Genomic DNA, 18,331 nt, shown 5'->3' with positions numbered 1-18,331 from the left:
TACGAAACATATGCATATAGACCATAAGATCAAATTGACGTAGCATCACTTACATATTATATAGAATAGAAGGTCAAGGAGACAAACAAGAATCGAAGACTGAGAATAAGAAAGAAGGAAAGTAGAGGAGAAAAGTCATATGTGACAAATAATAGTACAATAATTTAGACAGTGGATTTGAACTGTAAACTGTCAAAATAAGTTCTAAAGGGTTGCCAGGCACTGTTCATTGGAACCATGAAGCATAAACCTGATTTTCTACAGGTGAAAAAAATTTATCACATCTCTTACCCAGTGAGAGAAAGTGGGTAGGGCAGACAGTTTCCAATGGAACAAAATCAGGCATCTGTATTGGGCAGTGTTACATGACTGTGAACCATACCAAAAAATGCTATAAGAGGGGTGTAACTGAGATTTGTGAGAGATTCAAAGAGTTCCAAAATGTGGCTTAGTACACAACCAGTACATATGAATTATATCAAATGTCATTTCTGATATATAATACTACCCCACCACCTCTTTGGTTATGCCGATCTCTCCTAAACTGTGTGTATCCTTTCAATTTGTATTCATCATAATTTTCTGTAAACCCTGTTTTTGTCACTCCTACAGCATCATAGTCACACGCCAGCACTGTGACTTCAAGGTCTAACATCTTGTTCCTTATACTCCTGGCATTGAGGTTTAAACATTTCAGGATTTGCCTACTAGCAGTTTCTCTTAGTTTTCTTTCCTTAGTAGAACATCTCCCATTGTCAGAGATCCCTGCCCCCCTGGTCCCTAGTGTAAAAGATTCTCAATTACTCTGCACATACGCTCTCCCAATGCATTAGCACACCTTCTGTTTAGATGTAGACCGTCCTGTTTGTACAGGTTCCTTCTATCCTAGAAGAAAGACCAATGCATCATATGCATTCTTCTCCTTCTCGTTCTTCATGTACTTCGTAGTTCAATCTGTTCATCCCTGATGTGATATACTTAAAATAATGTAAGGTATTTCAGAAAACTACATTTAATTTTTACTACATTTGAAATTGAGCTCTTTTAATCCCGGGTTCCCGGGATCCTGTTCTGTTTTTTAATAACCCAGAAATCCCGAGATTGAAAAAAGCATCCAGGATTGGATTCCCTATATACGACCAATTATTGTAAAGTAACACAAGATGAATATACAGATCATAAAACTGCATACAGTATATGCAGCTTCCACTTTTCTTTTGTACAGAATGTTTCTAGAGAAATTTGGCTTTTTGCACTAGATTATATTTTTTCTAGTTATTATAGCCTGCACATTTCTTGAAAATAAATAAATCATGTCTGTGAAATCAGTAGCTAATTGTAAAGAATAAAAATAAATCAATTAATTCTAAATAGCAGGCCTGAATAGCACTGTGGGAAACAGTGGATCATAGTTAAGCATAAGGAAATTACTTGGCATCCAAGTTTTTCTCGTACAGACTGTAGATTAGTGTTTGTATGGCTATGGTATTAGGATTTATGGACAAATATAGTTGCATGTCATCTGCGTAGCTGTGAAAATTAACATGTTAATTATGTATAATATTACATAAAAGGAGCATGTATAAAGTATAGGTCTTAGGACTGATCCCTGTGGTACTCTCAGTTAATTTTGAGCGGTTTTCATTAAGCTGTATATGTTGGAGTCTGTTTGTCAGCATTGAGAAAAGCATTGATGGCTGCAATATATGATCAAAAACTTTACTTCTGTGCCATCCACCACAAAACATATTTAATTACATATTTCCTGGTGTAAAATACATTATTCATTGTATCTAGAATTTCATTCATGGTAGGGCTGCAGATTGATCCAATTAGTTCAATATTTCCACAGCAATGTTTTGGTTGATGCATACAATTAAATAAATATGCTGTGTAAGCAAAATACTTCTGTTTCCTATAGTCAATATGATGGCATTTGTGGTTCTAGGTAAATTTGATTAATTAATTTTTTTGATCCTGCCTTTCAAGAAACATCATGGTATTTAAAACGCATATTTAGGAAAAGCCAAGAACAGACAACCGCGTATCTTTCACAACTGCAGAGTAATTAAAAAATAAATAAATTGTAAACTGTTAAAATGTATGACCTAGTTCTAAAGACCATTCAAAGAAACTGCTGACACATAGATCAGGGAAATGCATTTGAACACTTCCTGTACATTGATATACAACTGTCAAAAGTGAATCAACACCACTGATTGTAGTCATGCTGTTTAAAGTTTAATATTCTGAAAACTAGGCGTCACAGGTATCGATTAGAAAGCCTTGCAATTAATGTGGTTTTTGCTGTTTCCACAGCCTGGGACTAAGAGGCACAGCTGGTGAAGAGAAGGCCCTCTCAGACTCAGGGTGATGTGTGGGGGTGATCTTTGTTGCTGTAAACAGGCAGACATACAACTTTTTATTTTATTTTTTCATAACAAAGTATGAAAGGTTTATTTGAACACTAAAAAACTGAAACAAAGAACAAAACCTTCCAATAAGGTATAACTGTACAAATCATGCACCCCGCACAGAGGAATTTCTTATAACCGTTCACCTCTCTAGAGGTCTCCTACTGAGGTCTTATACAGCCTGGCCTCAATATAACCTTTCCGACTAAACCATTAATTAAAGCAAGAGCTCTATGAATATACATATTCCTCATGTCCAACAATATATATAATATTGATCATATTAAAACAATCACCATACATAACTAACATTACCTATCCAGAACCCCAAAACATGGCAGGCCGTTTTTTAATTTATATTCATTAAAGTCCCCTATGTGAGAGGTGATCGCGTCTCCGCTATACAGAATATATTAGCTATGGGTCACATGCGTGTGAGCCCTCCCCTTAGTTAAAACACAGAACTACTCCTGACAATTCACCTCCTGATGAAGTATTACTCAATCATAAAACGTTTACACTCTTATTTGAACAGTTTAATACTTTAAAATGAAAGATATCAAACAGTTAGTCTAAATGCATATTATTTCCGGCAAGATTATTTTCACTTTCATTAAACTATCCGAATATGTATAAATTCAATAAGGCTAGTTAATGGTAGTGATTATTTTGATTATTAAAAACCCATGATACAACACACCCGCAAAAGTGTACATTCCCACCATACATGTAATAATTTATTTAAACTTAAGAAGACCATGATCTCTCCTCCATGTGGCAGTCATTCCAAATGAATATCACATTCTGTATAGGTGAGGGAGAAATTTTGTATGTAGGAGATCACAAACTGTTCTCCCTCACAAGATGTATTTACCTTCTTACTGTAATTCTGTCAACCCTTCAGTTGTCTGTCAAGACTTGTGCTGCTTCTGTGCACACCTGGACTTGTCTGAGTACTGTTATGTGTTTTTCTCAGGATTTACTGCGATAAGACTCCATACTTTGAAAGGTTGGGATTTACAGTTCATGTTGTGTAATTACTACTAAGAAGGGACTGGCTGCCTATTATTTGTTACCAAGTGCATTTTAAGACATTGTGAGTGAGTGCATCAAATCTGAAAGCATATGCCTGAGCTGGCAGGTAGGCTTGCCCAGCCTGGCAATAACTAGTGTCCTTGCACCTCACATTTCACAAGCCTTGGGTTATTATTGAGAGACCAGCACATACTCAGCAGTTGCCATGGTTACAGTCTAGTGGAAAAAGCCCAGAGTAACAATTAACACACAAAGGGCTTGGAAAGAAAGCTACCAGCTTTTCTGCCTCAGAACTATGATCAAAAAAGACTAATGATAAATCATTCTTTAAACCTTTGGCTTCCAGTCTGTGAGGTAAATCTTTTCAACTTTATTTGATATAAACTGTTGTCACCTTAAACAGAAATGTTTTTGACTCATTTAAACTCCTATTCCTATTGTATATGACTAAGAATAACTTCTTGAAAATGCATTAAAGAATCTTATATTAGTTATAATATATTAGTTATATTAGCAGAATTCTCTGAATTGAAGCATTGAACATTGCAGAGCAGAGTGATCCATTGACATTTTTTACAGGCAACACCACACAGTGTATTAAACATTTTTTTTTAGATACATTTGACAAAATTTTGATTGGTAGATGTATGATACTACGATAATATCAGATACACTGCCATTTATGCCTTAATTTGTCCAGGAAGCCCGTAGCTCTTAAAACCTGATGCTATGCAATGGGAGTCGTACTCGTTTCCCTGTAGTGCTTTGTTGTTTTAGATTCACTCTGATGATTCCAGTCATAGTCCCTGGGAACTTGGCCTTACTGTTATGTTCAGTGTCAACTCCGCAGTTGCTTGGTTACTGTACAATGCTGCCTTGAGCAAGGCACAGTTAAATTGCAGGCAGTTGTTCCTCTGTGTCGGTCTTGAGAGAAATCAAATGGAGTTTTGAAGTGTTCTGAATATGGATCGAAACCTTGCAGAGCTTTCAAGTAGAAACAGGTAACAAATATGTGTATACATTTGTCCTTGTTAAATGGCTCAAAACATCTAGCTCTTGATATGTGACACAGATCTACAGTGTGTACAGTGCTGGTGTGAGTGACAGATGTATTTGCATAGGTTTGTGTTTTTTGCCTGCTTTGAGTAGGTATGGACAGAGACAAAGAGATTTTACTTTTTTGCTTATTTGTGCAGTACTATTTATAATATTGTATTATGATGACTGAACTGAAGACTTCTGTTAAGTGTGTTAGCGTCATCTTCTATGTTTGTAATTATTTTGTAACTCTGATCTTAAGGTGTTTGCTCACTGAGTATCAGTCATATTCATGAAAGATTTAGCATCTCACTTTGAACTAAACTTTAGTAGATGTATTTACTGTAGAGATTATTCTAACTCTTCTATTGGATTTTGATCTGTGGTTTATAATGTGTATAAAATAAACTTATTTTAAAGGTTCTCTGCTAGAAATGTATTTTTCTTATTGAAGTAATAGCTTTTGAATGGGAAGCCCAGGACAACTGTAGGTAGAAGATGACTTTGTGCTGTGTTTTTCTCTGCACTGCGTGTTTGACCTATGCTTATCTGGTTGTGTTGTGTACAGGGCAGTGAGAGAAGGGAAGTGGGAGCTGGGTGAAGGTGGGACTGGGGCCCACAGCCCAGGGAGCCTCCCTACAAGGCAGCTAGTAGAACAACAGTGTTACGTGAAGAGCCTGAAGGAGGAGATACAAGCAGCCCAGCGTAAGGCTGAGAGGGACCTGGAAAGCGAACAGTTACATCTCCGACAGCAGCATAGAGACAGTGAGTAACCCCCATTCACTACACAGTATTTAGGAATTGTATATACTGCACATTTGATGTTTCCCCTTTGTCACTAGGCATCATCTAGCATATTCCAAAAAGTGCAGGAAATAAATGAGTTGACCAGAGGTTGTTCAGGTTTCTATGTTAGTTATTTACACAATACATTGCTAGGATCTAATAGCAGGGATAGACACAAATAAATTAATGATACATAGATATAGGTATAGATAAAAGTATATGTGCTATATTATATTATATTACATTTCATAAAGCTACAGAGCTTCCCTTTCTCTAATGTAAAGAAGTCTAAAGGAAATTAAAGGGATACCTCCATTTTGATGTCATCAATTGAGGTGCTGTAAACTGTAAACATGAATTCTACATTTTTAAAGTACATTTAAGTACATTTCAAAATAAAATTAAAACTTAACTTAATGTCTGAAAACAAACATCATAGCTTAAAGCTAGGGTATGCAATGCTGAGAAGCCAGCAGTTAGCAAGCTTGTTTTGAAAGCATAGAGCCCGCCCTCGCTTTAGAGGCGTCTCCAAAGCCATGCCCCCTCTATCACACATGCGCGCACACACACAAAGCAGAGTCTCAGCGCCAGGAGGAGAGACGTGTGGGTGGAATCTCAACACTTTCAGATTACCACGTCTCATTCATAGATTAGACATTACAATAATAACGAACGTAAACATCTTATTTACTGTTATTATGTTTTTAAAAATAGTAGCTGCGGCTCGCCTTCAATTCTCGCGCTCACTCTGCACAGCGTCAAGGTTCCCGTGCTGATGACGTGTGATTATCTGCGCGAACAAGTTGCGCGGCGGTATGCAAATATAGATTGACAGACAGGAAGGACACCTTATCATTACATTCGGACCGAATGCCATGATTGGTCGATCCTTTTTTAGTCCTGTCCCTTCCACAGAAGATTTTATATATATATATATATATATATATATATATATATATTTTTTTTTTTTTACATTTAGACCACTTCAATTATTGATTGCTATCAGGATGTGAAGAGACTTTCAACCAGTATAACAAAAAATGTTTCTGGAAAAGATTGCATACCCTACCTTTAATGTCTGAACCCACTGTCAATACAAATGTGTTGAAGAACTAGCTTTCAGAATGTGGGACAATATAACTTATATAACAATATAACTCCCATTTTCCATTTGCTGTTACTTAAAAGGTTTTTTATTTTAAATTTTGTCCAACAGTGCTTTTAGTGTCAGTCTTCATATTCTTATAAATTATTCATGTGTGATTCCCATATTCTATTAACAGCTTATACCTGATTTGCTTTTCGTGTCCATTTGTTTTGCAGATCAGCAGTGGGTTTTGCAGGAGACGCAGCGTCTAACCTTTGAGGAGAGGAGAACCAGGGAGCTGGGAGTGCAAACTGACCTAGTACAGGGCTCTGGAGCTCAAGCTCAGGTCCCTCAGGGGTGGAGGGTCTGGGAGGAGACACAGGGAAACAGGAAGAAGCTGGTCCAGGAGGAGCTGCTGAGGCACCACGCGCTCCGCAGGGCAGAGAGCAGAGTTCGCAGGAAGAGGCTGCGCTACCAGCTGGAGAAGATCGCCCGCAAGCGCCACCTTCTGGAGGCTAAGAGGGAACTGCAATGCCTGGAGAGTGCCCTGCTGCTGGGCAGGGAGAGCTCCACATCTCCTGACCTCCACACTGGGTCCAGAGGAGCCTCCCCCATCCTGCGCAGGCACTCCTTCTCCGCAGAGCTGCTCTCCCGTCTCTACCCCCATCACACCCCCATCTACAGGTCTGTCCCTTCCCTTTCACATAAACACAGTAGAAGCTGTTAATATTTTATTTGGAAAAAAATGTAAACCTGTTTAAAATGTATTCTTTGATCAGTGAATGTGAGAAGTGTGCTGAAGGAAGGACCTAACTGGTGAACAAAACTAAAGGATAATTTAAATATGCATAATGCATCCTTGTTTAAATTTAATGTGGTATACATACTTATTTTACAGTTCTTGGTTGTTTGTTTTCCACAGCCAATTCCTTAATAAGAACAAGTCTTCCGAACTAGCGCCTCCCCTGGGACTGTGGAAGCCCCCTGTACCCCGCCGATGTCTGTCTGAGGAGTGCCTTCCAGCTGCAGCTGCAAGGAGGATGAGGGATCAGACCCAGACCTCCACCACAAGAGTTGATTATCAATTGGGAAGCAATACAAACTCAGTGGAGAACCTCAAAGAGTTGGATATTAATCTGGGTCCCTGCAGGAGAGACATTCACCCTTGGACAGCCAAAGGCCATCACCGAAAAAATAAAAGAAGAGTTGACAGAAATCCTGAATTACAACAGAGAACTCCTAGCATTTTAGATCAAAGCAAGAGCAAAGAAAGGACTGTGTCTAAGAGCAGCAAATCAAAGACTCGGAGGAACCCATCTAAAGTGGTAAAACACTCTATAAAGGGCAATAAAGGTCATGAAAGAATTAAAAATGCCATTTCTCAATCAGTAAGCCCAGGGATCAAGATTGTACTATCTAGAGTTTTGAGAAAACCGCCTTCAGGCTTAAGTCCTAAGTCCATTAAGAAAATAACTGGCAGGTTGTTTGTAAATCTGGATGGCAAAGCTGCTGAGAAGTGCTGCATCAAAATGTCATCCTCTTGTGAAGATCTGGAGCATCTGAGTGAGCCTGCAGTGGACGGCAGCCATCCGAAGAGGTGGCACAGTGCAGAGGTCCTGACTGAAGGCATCAAACAGGCTTCAGGTCAGATACTAAGTGGCTGGGATGAGAGTGAGGAAGAAGGTTCCTCAGATTCAGACAGCCTCTACTCTCTGGATTCCCTGTCTTCAGCGTATACCAGAGCCCTGGCTGAGCAACTGAAACAGGAGGATGCAGACAATGCAGGGCAAAGTGATGGTGAGAGTGTTGATAGTCAGATGTCCCAGGATTCCTTGGTTACGGAGAGCCACAGGAAACAGTCGGAGAGAGTTGCAGTGCCTTCCCCAAGCCAAAGGGGGGCTGGATTGCTCAGTAACTCCCATCCAGCTGGTAGCTATCTCACCAATCAAGAAAGACGGATCTCATTGGATTGTCTGGCTGGTGGGGAAGAAGCAGATATTGAGAACTTTTCATCTCTGGGCTCTGCCACGTCTGATGAAATGCCAGCAGAAATTTACTGGAAATTCAGTAGTCCAAGAACAGAAGTTCACCCAGAAGTTCTCAAAGAATATGTATTTCTACAGCAGGTCCAAGAGCCTAAGCTCTCAGTATATCAACAACAGGAAAATAAGGATGACATTGGAAAGGACCCTCTGACAGCAGTTGAAAGTCCTTGCTTGAGAGATTACTCTTTGTCCTCCATGTCCCAGAAAAGTGCCAGAGAAGAGGAACGTTTGCTAGCTCTTACAGATGCTTGGTCCTCTACTGAGACTTCAGACAGCCCCAGGGTTCTTCCAAACTCATTAGTAAGTCATGATGCCGAAGATACACTTAATAGTTTCCCCCTGAGCAGTCCAGAATTATCAGATTCCCTGAGTTGTACCCTAGATTTGGATCCTTCTCCTACTAGCACATTAGGAAAAAATACAACCCTAGAGGAACAGAGATACTGGGACTTAAATACCAGTGCCTGCATGAGGACTGTCATTGGCAGAACTTTAAAAGAAATCACTCACCCATTGATTCCTAGTTCACAAAGTAACATAGTGCTACACAATGAGCAGCCTGCAAGTTCTGAAAATGGAGGAACTCAGAGCTGTTCTTCACCTGTATCAGAATGTGGATCAATACTCAAAGTTGTTGAAAATGTTCCCTTTGTGCAAGGCAGTGACATTAAATCATCTTCCGGAACAAACTGTCCAAAGCAAAACGAGAAGAACTCTGCAAATGAGCCTCTTGGAAAACTGCCATGTTCCTCCCCATCTATGATCAGTTCTAAAAACATAATCCCAGGATCTAGTGAGACTGTATCAATGCACCATTCTGAAAGACTGCATCCTTGGTCACAATCAGACCAGCTGCATTTAGAACCTGCTGGCTTTAGCAGTAGGGGTGTAGAAGTGAGAAGTGTAAGTCCTTCAGAGTTACCTTGCAGACATGTCCTGGTAGACATGCCTTCAGGGACAATTGATTTCCCAGAAGAGAGAACAACAGAAAAGGATTGTACTGCACAAGATAACCATGCAATTACTCAGCCTCCATTAGTCTCCAATGCTATGTGCGAGGCACACACTGAAGCTAGCATTAAAGATGTTAACATAGGTATGGCCTGTTTGTCCTTCTCAGAGCAACAGGATAACAAAGGTTTTCCTCAGCACAGACATTCTGATACAGATAATCTCATTAATATATCCAGCCTCCAGTGCAGTAACAATGCAAACTCTAATTCTAACACTGAAGCTAGCCTTACTACCCCAAAGAATGACCCAAATCCTTTTCCTGGGGGCAGTGACAAAAGGGATTTGATGTACTCCGCGTCTTACGATTCTCCGGAAACTTCAGAAATACCCTCATTTTCAGAAGAATTGAATCATGGGGTTGACAGTACTCCAAAGAGTGAGAACCAAGTCTCTCCACACAACCATCCACATTTATGTTCTAGGGAAATGCAACAATCAGATTATCCAAAAGAGAATGAGATGATGGGGTTTAAAGGAAGTGCATGTGGTTCTGATGCAGCTAAGACCCTTGAACAAACAGAGAGGATTATATGGGAAGGAAATTCAAAAGAGCAAGACTCATCAAGCAAAGATATTACAGGACCAGAAGAGCATATGCCACATGCTGGAATGGAAGAAGTCAAAGTCAAGGCTATTTGTAAGGAGGAAGATGAGGAAGTCTTCAAAGAGACATGTTTAGACACTGTTGTGACGAAAGAAAGCACTGAGAAAAATGGTGCAAACCATCCCGAGGAAGAGCCGATTGACACAGAAGAACATCAAGAAGCCTGCAAAACCAACAAACCCAAACTTGATTCTGTAGAAAAAATGCACAAGCAATGCAGAAGTACATATAGCAAATCCGTTGTTGAAAGTATTGACCAGTGCCCCAGTCTACCTGTGAATACACCTAGCCAAGCAGACAGTACAGTGGAAACAAGAAAATGCAGTCATATAACCTCAGAAGAATACAGCACAAATCTGAATGTTTTTGAAAGAGAAACCAATAATCTGAATATTAACATTGGCATACAGAACAGTCAACTACTTGAGGAAGTTGAGGGGAATAATAGTATTGTGATATCAGATATCAGTAAAGTACAGAATGTACCATACACTTGTAAAAATCAACACCTATACCATGACAGCAAGGTTTTAACAGTACCTGTGGCCATTAGCCACATATCAGAGCTAGTCCCTGATAGTACAGGTAATACACTTACCCAGCAAAGTTCAGGAGGTAAGACTCATGTTCAGGAACTCAATGAGGAAAAAGGCAGATTAGACAGTGCTTTAAAGTGTGACTTAGAAGATGTTGCATGTGAAAGTATAAGTGCTTCTGTGGAAAGAAGACAAACACTCTGGACTCTGGAGAAGACCGAGAGCATGAAGGGAGATTCAGCAGCAGATGATGAGGATAGAAAGAACGTAACCTTAAAATACTCTCAGAGTGGCCCAGAGAATGGCATCTCCACAGTTGATCAGAAGATTTCTGAAGTCGTGAAAGAACATATGGAGGTGTCCATGAAAGATGTTAGTCATGGTAGACTGGAAGAGTATAAATTGGTGGCCTGCATGAGTGAGTCAGATCTCCATAAAGAAAGTAAAGTCCTTGATAAACTGAAGCCCTGTACTCTCGCAAGAGACAGTAGATATTCTCTTTTGGATAGCAATGTTCCCTCAGACACTTCATATCTGAATGCTTCTTCAGAAACAAATCATGTAAGAGCAGATTCTGATCATAATCATGCCTCTCAACAGCCTTTGCTCTGGAACTGCAATTCACACGCCCCAACATCAGTCTCTTCCCTGGACATAGAACTTACTGTTCTTAAAGATGACTATGTAAGAGTTGATATGGCCAATTTTGACCTTGACAGTAAAGATCTGTCCAGCTTTCCTGTGAGCTCCCACAACCAAGGAAATATACAGTTTAAGGAAGGCAAAACAGGCATTGACCAGAAACCTGACAAGGAAGGCAACCCTTGCCAGATCAGTACAAGCGAGATGGGGATTCAATCACCTGAGAGATTAAATTATGTTCAGATTGGCACAACTGAAAACATAAATTCTGCAGTCTTGCAATTAAAAGCAAAAGAAGAAAATGGCAGCACTAGAGAAATGGGTGAATCTTATGATCAGGCAGCTGTTGATTCAAGGCTGAAAAAAGGTAAACGGAGACATTTAAGAACCTCAGTTGCTGAAAGAGCAGGAATGGAGTCTCAGCAGGGAGATTGTGTGAAACAGAAACCAAATACTTCCATTGTGGAGCAAGATTTCCAACAAGGTCCTTCAAATAGCAGTGACTCTGTGAAAATGGGTAGAGCAAAGATTGAAATTCCAAGCCATGACACTAGAACAAATATTGCAGGTGTTCAGTATGACATTAAACCTGTTTCTTCTGACATAGCTGGGAACTGTACTGCAGATGAACAGAACACAATTGTGGAGGTTCAGTATGCCAGCAGAGGAGCTCAAAGCTTGGCAGCTTTAGAAAACAACAGTGAGAAAAGTAGAATATATTCATTTGATGTGGTTGTGGGTCCTCCTGATGATGTTTATGAGAGTAACTACAGACAGCCATTGCTTGGTGCACTGGGAGATCTTTCACTGCAGCCAGAGGGGGACTACTTAGAAAATATTTCCAGGTCACCCAGAAGCGATGGTATTCCTCAAATGAGGCTTATGAGTAACCACCATATGAAAGGCTCTTTGACACATGCAGGAGAAGCGTGGTGCACTGCAGTGATGAAACAGTCCAGTGTCAAAGCAAGCATCATTGCACAGACTGGCCCTGGTGCTCAAGATTACTTTGACATAAGGATGTCAAATTGGACTGTTCCTTTTGATCAGATTATCCAGCCCACAGCTAAAAGCCTACCATCAGCTTTTGGATTATTGTCACAGTCATCAAATATCGGGATTTGGTCAACAGCCAAGGTAGAAGGAGCCTCTGCCATCACTACTCAAACTAAAGCAGACATGATCCAGAGACATTCAACAGACGATTTATCTATAATAAATGACCCTGACAAAAATGGCATGGAAAATGCATCAGATGTATTGGAGGGCATTGATGGTGTTGAATCTCCAAGAAATGTATTTACAAAACCTTTAGGCTCTGCTGACATCATGCTTCTTGACAGTGAAAGAGTGAACCTTGATGGAGCAGAATCTGAAACTATGCCCATTAAAGACATATTTATTAGGGAGTCCAAGCCATATCACAATGGTTCTTGTCAAATCTCAGCACTGAATGAGATTCTCTCACACAGGACTACCAGTGAAGCAGTGGCTGAATACCATGTGGAAAATGCTCTGTGCTTTTCAACAGTGTCAGTAGAGAAATGCAGAAATGTGACCGAACATAAAGATGAAGAGCAGAAAAGAACACAAACTGAGATTCTGAGGAGCAGAGAGTGGTGCAGTAATGATTCAACATTAATTGGCACTAGCCATAACCCAAGTGCACATTGCATCAGGTGTGAGCAGATACCTCAGAATGAAATTAGCAGCTCTCTAGGTAATCTCACTCATCTTGAAAGAAGGACTACAAAAACCGAACCAGTACCCAACCAAACAAATCCTGCTTCAAATTCAGCTGAAAACCTGAACTCACTGCACAATTTAAGAAAGCAAAGTAACCATGATATAATGGATGCCTTATATATTCTCAGGCCAGCTGTAGATGGCAAATTTAAAGGACCAATACATATTTCAGATGTTACTGTACAGTGCCAGTCATCAGACCATGAAAGGAGCAGTTTTGAGGAACTTAAGAATGCACTTAAAAAGACATGTCCTGTGTCTCCTTGTTCAGTCCAGAAGGAGTCGCCATCTGATGCCCTGGCCGCGTCTCAATACAGCCCAACGGACAGGATCCCAATAAGCTCCACACTGGATGTAAGGAAGAATGTCTGCCTACTGTCACCTGGTGGGCAAGGTCCTGAGAACAACAGCAGAGTTGGGGAGGATGAGGGTAGTGTCCATGGAAGACAATCATCCAGCATCCAGTTCAATACCAAAGGAGAGCAGATAAGTAATAGTAAGAGCCCAGCTATTGACAGAAAGAGTGAGCCATCTCCCAGTGGTCCACAAACTAATCTCCCTAAACAGAGCTACGATCAAATGACAAGTGAAGCACTAGTGACTGACTTTGCTACACACCCTGCAGTAGATGCATGTGCAAGTATTAATACCAACTCAACTCGAGCACTTTCATCCTCTCACAGGATAAGTTTGCTGGAAGACCACAAATCTGCTCATGAATGTAACTGTAGTGGTCCAAGAAATAAAGATTCCACTGACGCAGATAACACAAGGACCCCTCAGAATAACAAGGTTGGCAACAAACACAAGAAAAGGCCGAAGCCTGAGAGATTTGATACACCAGCATCTTCCCTAGAGAGCTCCTCCTCAGCCGAGTCTATACTTAATTTATCTTTGGAGCAAAGTCTTACACTAAATAGATCTCCAGATAGATCCGCAATTGCATTACCACGGCACAGAGCTCAGAATCACTCCAAACATAACAAAGCTCCACACAGCAAAAAAGAATGTTGTACTGATTTACAGGACCACAGAGGGTCTTCCCCAGCAGTTACTGGGTCACTCAATGCCCTTAGTCATGTGCTGGAAACTAGCACACACCAGCAGTCCAGTGTCATACCTGCCCAATCCAACAGAGAAATAAATGACGGTAGCTGTCCACAGAAGAGTAGTCAGATGGAGCATAAACCAATTATTAAACCTGCAAGAATTCAAACATTGCATTACACAGTGAATTCAAAAGCTTTGTCCAACAACAAAAAAGAGTTTGCAGCAGTGCCTGTCACTACAGACTCTAAAGAAGAGATAAGTGCTGTCTATCATAGTTCTAAAGACCAACCATCTAATCCCTACCCTAGTCACAATGGGATGGGATCTTTCAGGCAAGATAGGTTCCAGCCACAAGGTGGATCATCACATCTACCTGACAAAAAGGATGCAATGCATTTTGGTTCCAGTGATATCAACCCCTATGGCCATCCATGGCAGCAAAAAGAGGCCAGCAGAGTGGTCTTCAAAAATCAAGCATTTGGAAGTGCCAGCGATGTCTCCTGCCAAACAATTTCACTGGAGGTTGGCGACCACACAGTCACAAGGTGCTGTAGTGTCGATAATGGCTTGAATATTCAAAACTCACCCTTTCCCTCCCACCTGAGCTCCTTTGCCAACACACGAGGAATGTCAAGCACTCTGAGCAGCATAGAGGACTATCAGAAGCAGGAACCCCTTATGTATCAACAAAAAGGACGGAATCTACTGAACTCTGGAAGCTGTAACTCATTCTGTAGTGTAGCCTCTGGAGAACTTGGTAACAGCTCTGTTCAAGTTGATGAAATTGTTCTGCTCTATTCCTCTGAACCCGAGTCAGTGATGCCTCCCTGCGAAGGCCCCTTGAGGTTGACTTGTGAACATAGCACGCAGACTTTAGATGATTCCAGGCAAACGAAGAAAACCCGTCACAGAAGGAGCAGTACTCAGATCCCTGTTTCTAGAAAGGAAGATGAGGAGATAGTTGGGCAACAGTCTACATCATGGGCAAGCCTGCAAAACATGTCTCTCCATCTCTCCCAGCTCATTCATAACACCTCTGATCTTCTCGGAAACATCCAAACTGTCAGAGCCAGAGAGGCCCACCACCAGCCTAGTACGCCTAAGATCTTTGCTCCACTTTTGAACAGTAGTAGAAAGAGGGACAGCTCTACCCAAACTACAGTTGATGTAGGAATTCAAACAGAGTGTTTCCTGAAGTCCTCTAGTAGAATTGGTCACAAAACCTATCCAGTTGAGGATACCAAGAAGCCTCAAGAAGTCAATGTGATAGTCAAAGTCATTGGTTCAGATATTCTTGATGTTTCTCAGGAAGATAAGGACATCACACTCACCTTAAAGGACAAGGGGAAAAAGGCAGCTGTAAAGATCCAAAGCATGCCTGACCTATGCTTTGGCAACACTGGTGTTTTGCACTCCTCAATGAATGCTGCCCCAGTTTGTGTTAGAGCTTCAACACCTTCTCTGGATACTTCAATCCAGAATCACTCCTCATTCAGTCCAGGAGTTTCACCAGTCATGTCCCCAGAGCGCATCCTTGAACAGGTAGACATTTCCAACTTGGGAATATCTAGGATCACAGGCAATTCCCCCCAGATGTCTCCATCTGAAAACCAAAAGCTCCCGAGAGAAGAATCTGCACACCATACTACATACAGAAATGAATCTTATAAACCAGTTTGTCTGATAGATCGTGCTTCCTCACCCATTTTAACAGTAGAAGTTGGAATAAAGACCTGTATGGGGAGGAGCAAGTCTATTCAGTGCCTTGTAAATCATGTGGAGTCACATGACTCACAAGAGCTTCTGGAGGACTCCTTCCGGGAACAGAGGAAAACTCGTTCTGCCTCCTGGTATGGCTTCCGTGACCAAGACCATCAAAGAGTCCCCTCTGAGCAGGCTGTTTCAGAGGAGCACCCACAGTGTGGCAGTCAGTCCAGTCAGATGAAAAGGTTAACATCTGTTAGGGCAGTTGGTAGTACATTGGTTGAAAACATTAGCAACCTCAGCAATGCTTGTACAGGAGCAGGAAAGACATCAAGGTACACTTTGAAACTGGGAGGCTTCAAAGAAGAAGATTCTAGTGATAGAACAAAAAACCTTGTGGATGAATGTGGGAGGGAAATTGTGAAAGCAGACATTTTAAGTCCTAGACTGTTGAGGGAATCTACTTCACCTCTGCCTTCCAATGGCAATGTGCGGCTTCACACTCCCCCAACAGTAACTGAAAGACCAGGTGATGGCCCACCCCTAGCCAGCAAGCAAGTAGACCGTGCCTGGGGGAGACATCAGCAGTGTGCTACCCCCGAAAGCCCTTCGTACTACAGGAACACCTTGAGATACTACCAGGGTACACCTGAGGAAGTGGACAACTGGAAAAGCCATTTTGAAACCTTTGAAGCCAGCGAGGGGACTGTCCAACTGCAAGATGACGACACGGTTTCGGTGGCTCCAAGTGAGTGTAACACAGAGGTCCTCCTGAATATTAACCCCCTAGAAGACAGTTCTCAGTCACCTCAGAGTAGGCAGGAGAACTGCAGTGTGCCTGAAGATTTGCCGATGCACAACAAGTTCACCAACTGGTCTGGAGTCCACTACCGGCCTCCCTCAAGTCTCAATAGCAGTTCAGCACCACAGACTGAATGCCTGGACCAGAAAACAAAGAAGAAGAAGTCTGGCAGCGCAGCCAGCAGTAGCCCAGCATCCAGAGAACTGCAGGACAACCGGGTCAGAGAAATTGAGAGGCTGCGCAAAGAAAGGGCGCAGGTTATGGCTGGCATTGGCTTGGACCTGAACTGCCACCAGCTGACCGTAGAGCTGAGAGAGGCCAAGCTGAACTATGGGCTGGGGGAGACAGACGCTCTTTTGAAGATGCTGCATTCGGGAGCAGAAGAAGACACCCCCTCAGTGCCTACGAAGCAGCAGCTTTATGACAGGTAGGCATTTGTATTACGGAATAGCTTGGTTAGCTTAGATAAATGATATAACCACCAAGAGGCCAGTGGAGTTCAGTTAAGAACATCAGAACATAAGAAAGTTTACAAACGAGAGGAGTCCATTTGACCCATCGTGCTCGTTTGATGTCCATTAATAACTAAGTGATCCAAGGATCCTATCTAGTCTATATTTAAATGTTCCCAAATTTTCTGCTTAAACCACATCACTGGGGACTTTGTTCCAGATAAGGACAACTCTCTGCGTGAAGAAGTGTCTCCTGTTTTCTGTCTTTGAAGCCCAATTTCCATTTGTGTCCCCGGGTCTGTGTGTCCCTGCTGATCTGGAAAAGCTCCTCTGGTTTGATGTGGTCAATGGCTTTCATGATTTTGAAGACTTGTTTCAAGTCCCCACATAGTCTCCTCTGTTCCGGGGTGAAAAGGTTCAGTTCCCTCAGTCTCTCAGTAGGACATTCCCTTCAGACCTGGAATAAGTCTGGTTGCTCTCCTCTGAACTGCCTCTAAAGCAGCGATATCTTTCTTGAAGTTTGGATCCCAGAACTGTACACAGTATTCCAGATGAGCTCTAACTAGTGCATTGTACAGTCTGAACATTACTGCCCTTGTTTTAAATTCTACACGGAATTGTTCCTATACAAATGCTGTTTCAGTAATTCGCTTATAGTGTTCATTTTGTGTCTTTTCATACATTTCAACATATGCTGGAAAATAAATAAAACAAGGTAATTTTTAAACCATGAGCCAGGCATCAATGGACAAGTTTGTGAAATGCATTCCAGGCGGCACAGAGCCGACACACAAAACAGAGGTAGCCTCATTTGTTTGTAGGCTAGTTATTGTTATGCAGATTTTATTTTATGACTAAGATCAGAATATTTTATGATTACGTTTATTTTCAAACTCTGCTACCAGTTCGGCATTGATAGCCTACAGTTTATTTATTTTATTTGAAATGCACTGAAACCACTGGCAAGCTGTGGCTTATAGCCTAGCCTATTTGTCAATGCAACTATTATAATCCTAGAACGCATTGATACAGGTCATTAAAAAGTCAGTAATTATGACTATGAAAAGTCATTAAAAGTCATTATTTTATATAATCGTATCGGATTACAATATCTATTAATTGAGATGTATCCGATCCAGTGTTTTTGACCTGTATCAGACCGATACCAATACGGATTATCGGATCAGCGCATCTCTATCTGCAATATTAGGGTTTGAGAAAGAAATTACAATTTACTACCTTTATCAATTCCATGCAATTTTTTCACATTCTTCAGCAATATCTGTTTAAGTCAATGCATACCTTATTACAATATATTGTATATTATTGAGAACTATAATGGGTTATTGTGAGGTGAGGTGTACCTAAAGTGGATT

At 41.2% G+C, this 18,331-nt stretch overlaps 1 protein-coding gene across 1 annotated transcript in view; it reads left to right on the top strand.

The window, feature by feature from the left end:
* stard9 (StAR-related lipid transfer (START) domain containing 9) overlaps window positions 1-18,331 on the top strand; it is a 95,427-nt gene that overhangs the window by 64,256 nt on the left and 12,840 nt on the right. The window contains exons 21-23 of the mRNA XM_066694790.1: window positions 5,056-5,252; window positions 6,597-7,044; window positions 7,283-16,930. Of these exons, the coding sequence (XP_066550887.1) occupies window positions 5,056-5,252; window positions 6,597-7,044; window positions 7,283-16,930 (10,293 nt within the window). The remainder of the gene's footprint in view (window positions 1-5,055; window positions 5,253-6,596; window positions 7,045-7,282; window positions 16,931-18,331) is intronic.

Source organism: Amia ocellicauda, chromosome 21, assembly GCF_036373705.1.
Source record: "Amia ocellicauda isolate fAmiCal2 chromosome 21, fAmiCal2.hap1, whole genome shotgun sequence".
NCBI classification, from domain to species: Eukaryota; Metazoa; Chordata; class Actinopteri; order Amiiformes; family Amiidae; genus Amia; species Amia ocellicauda.
Note: the sequence above shows the minus strand (reverse complement) of the source record. Positions and strands in the feature narration are given on the sequence as shown.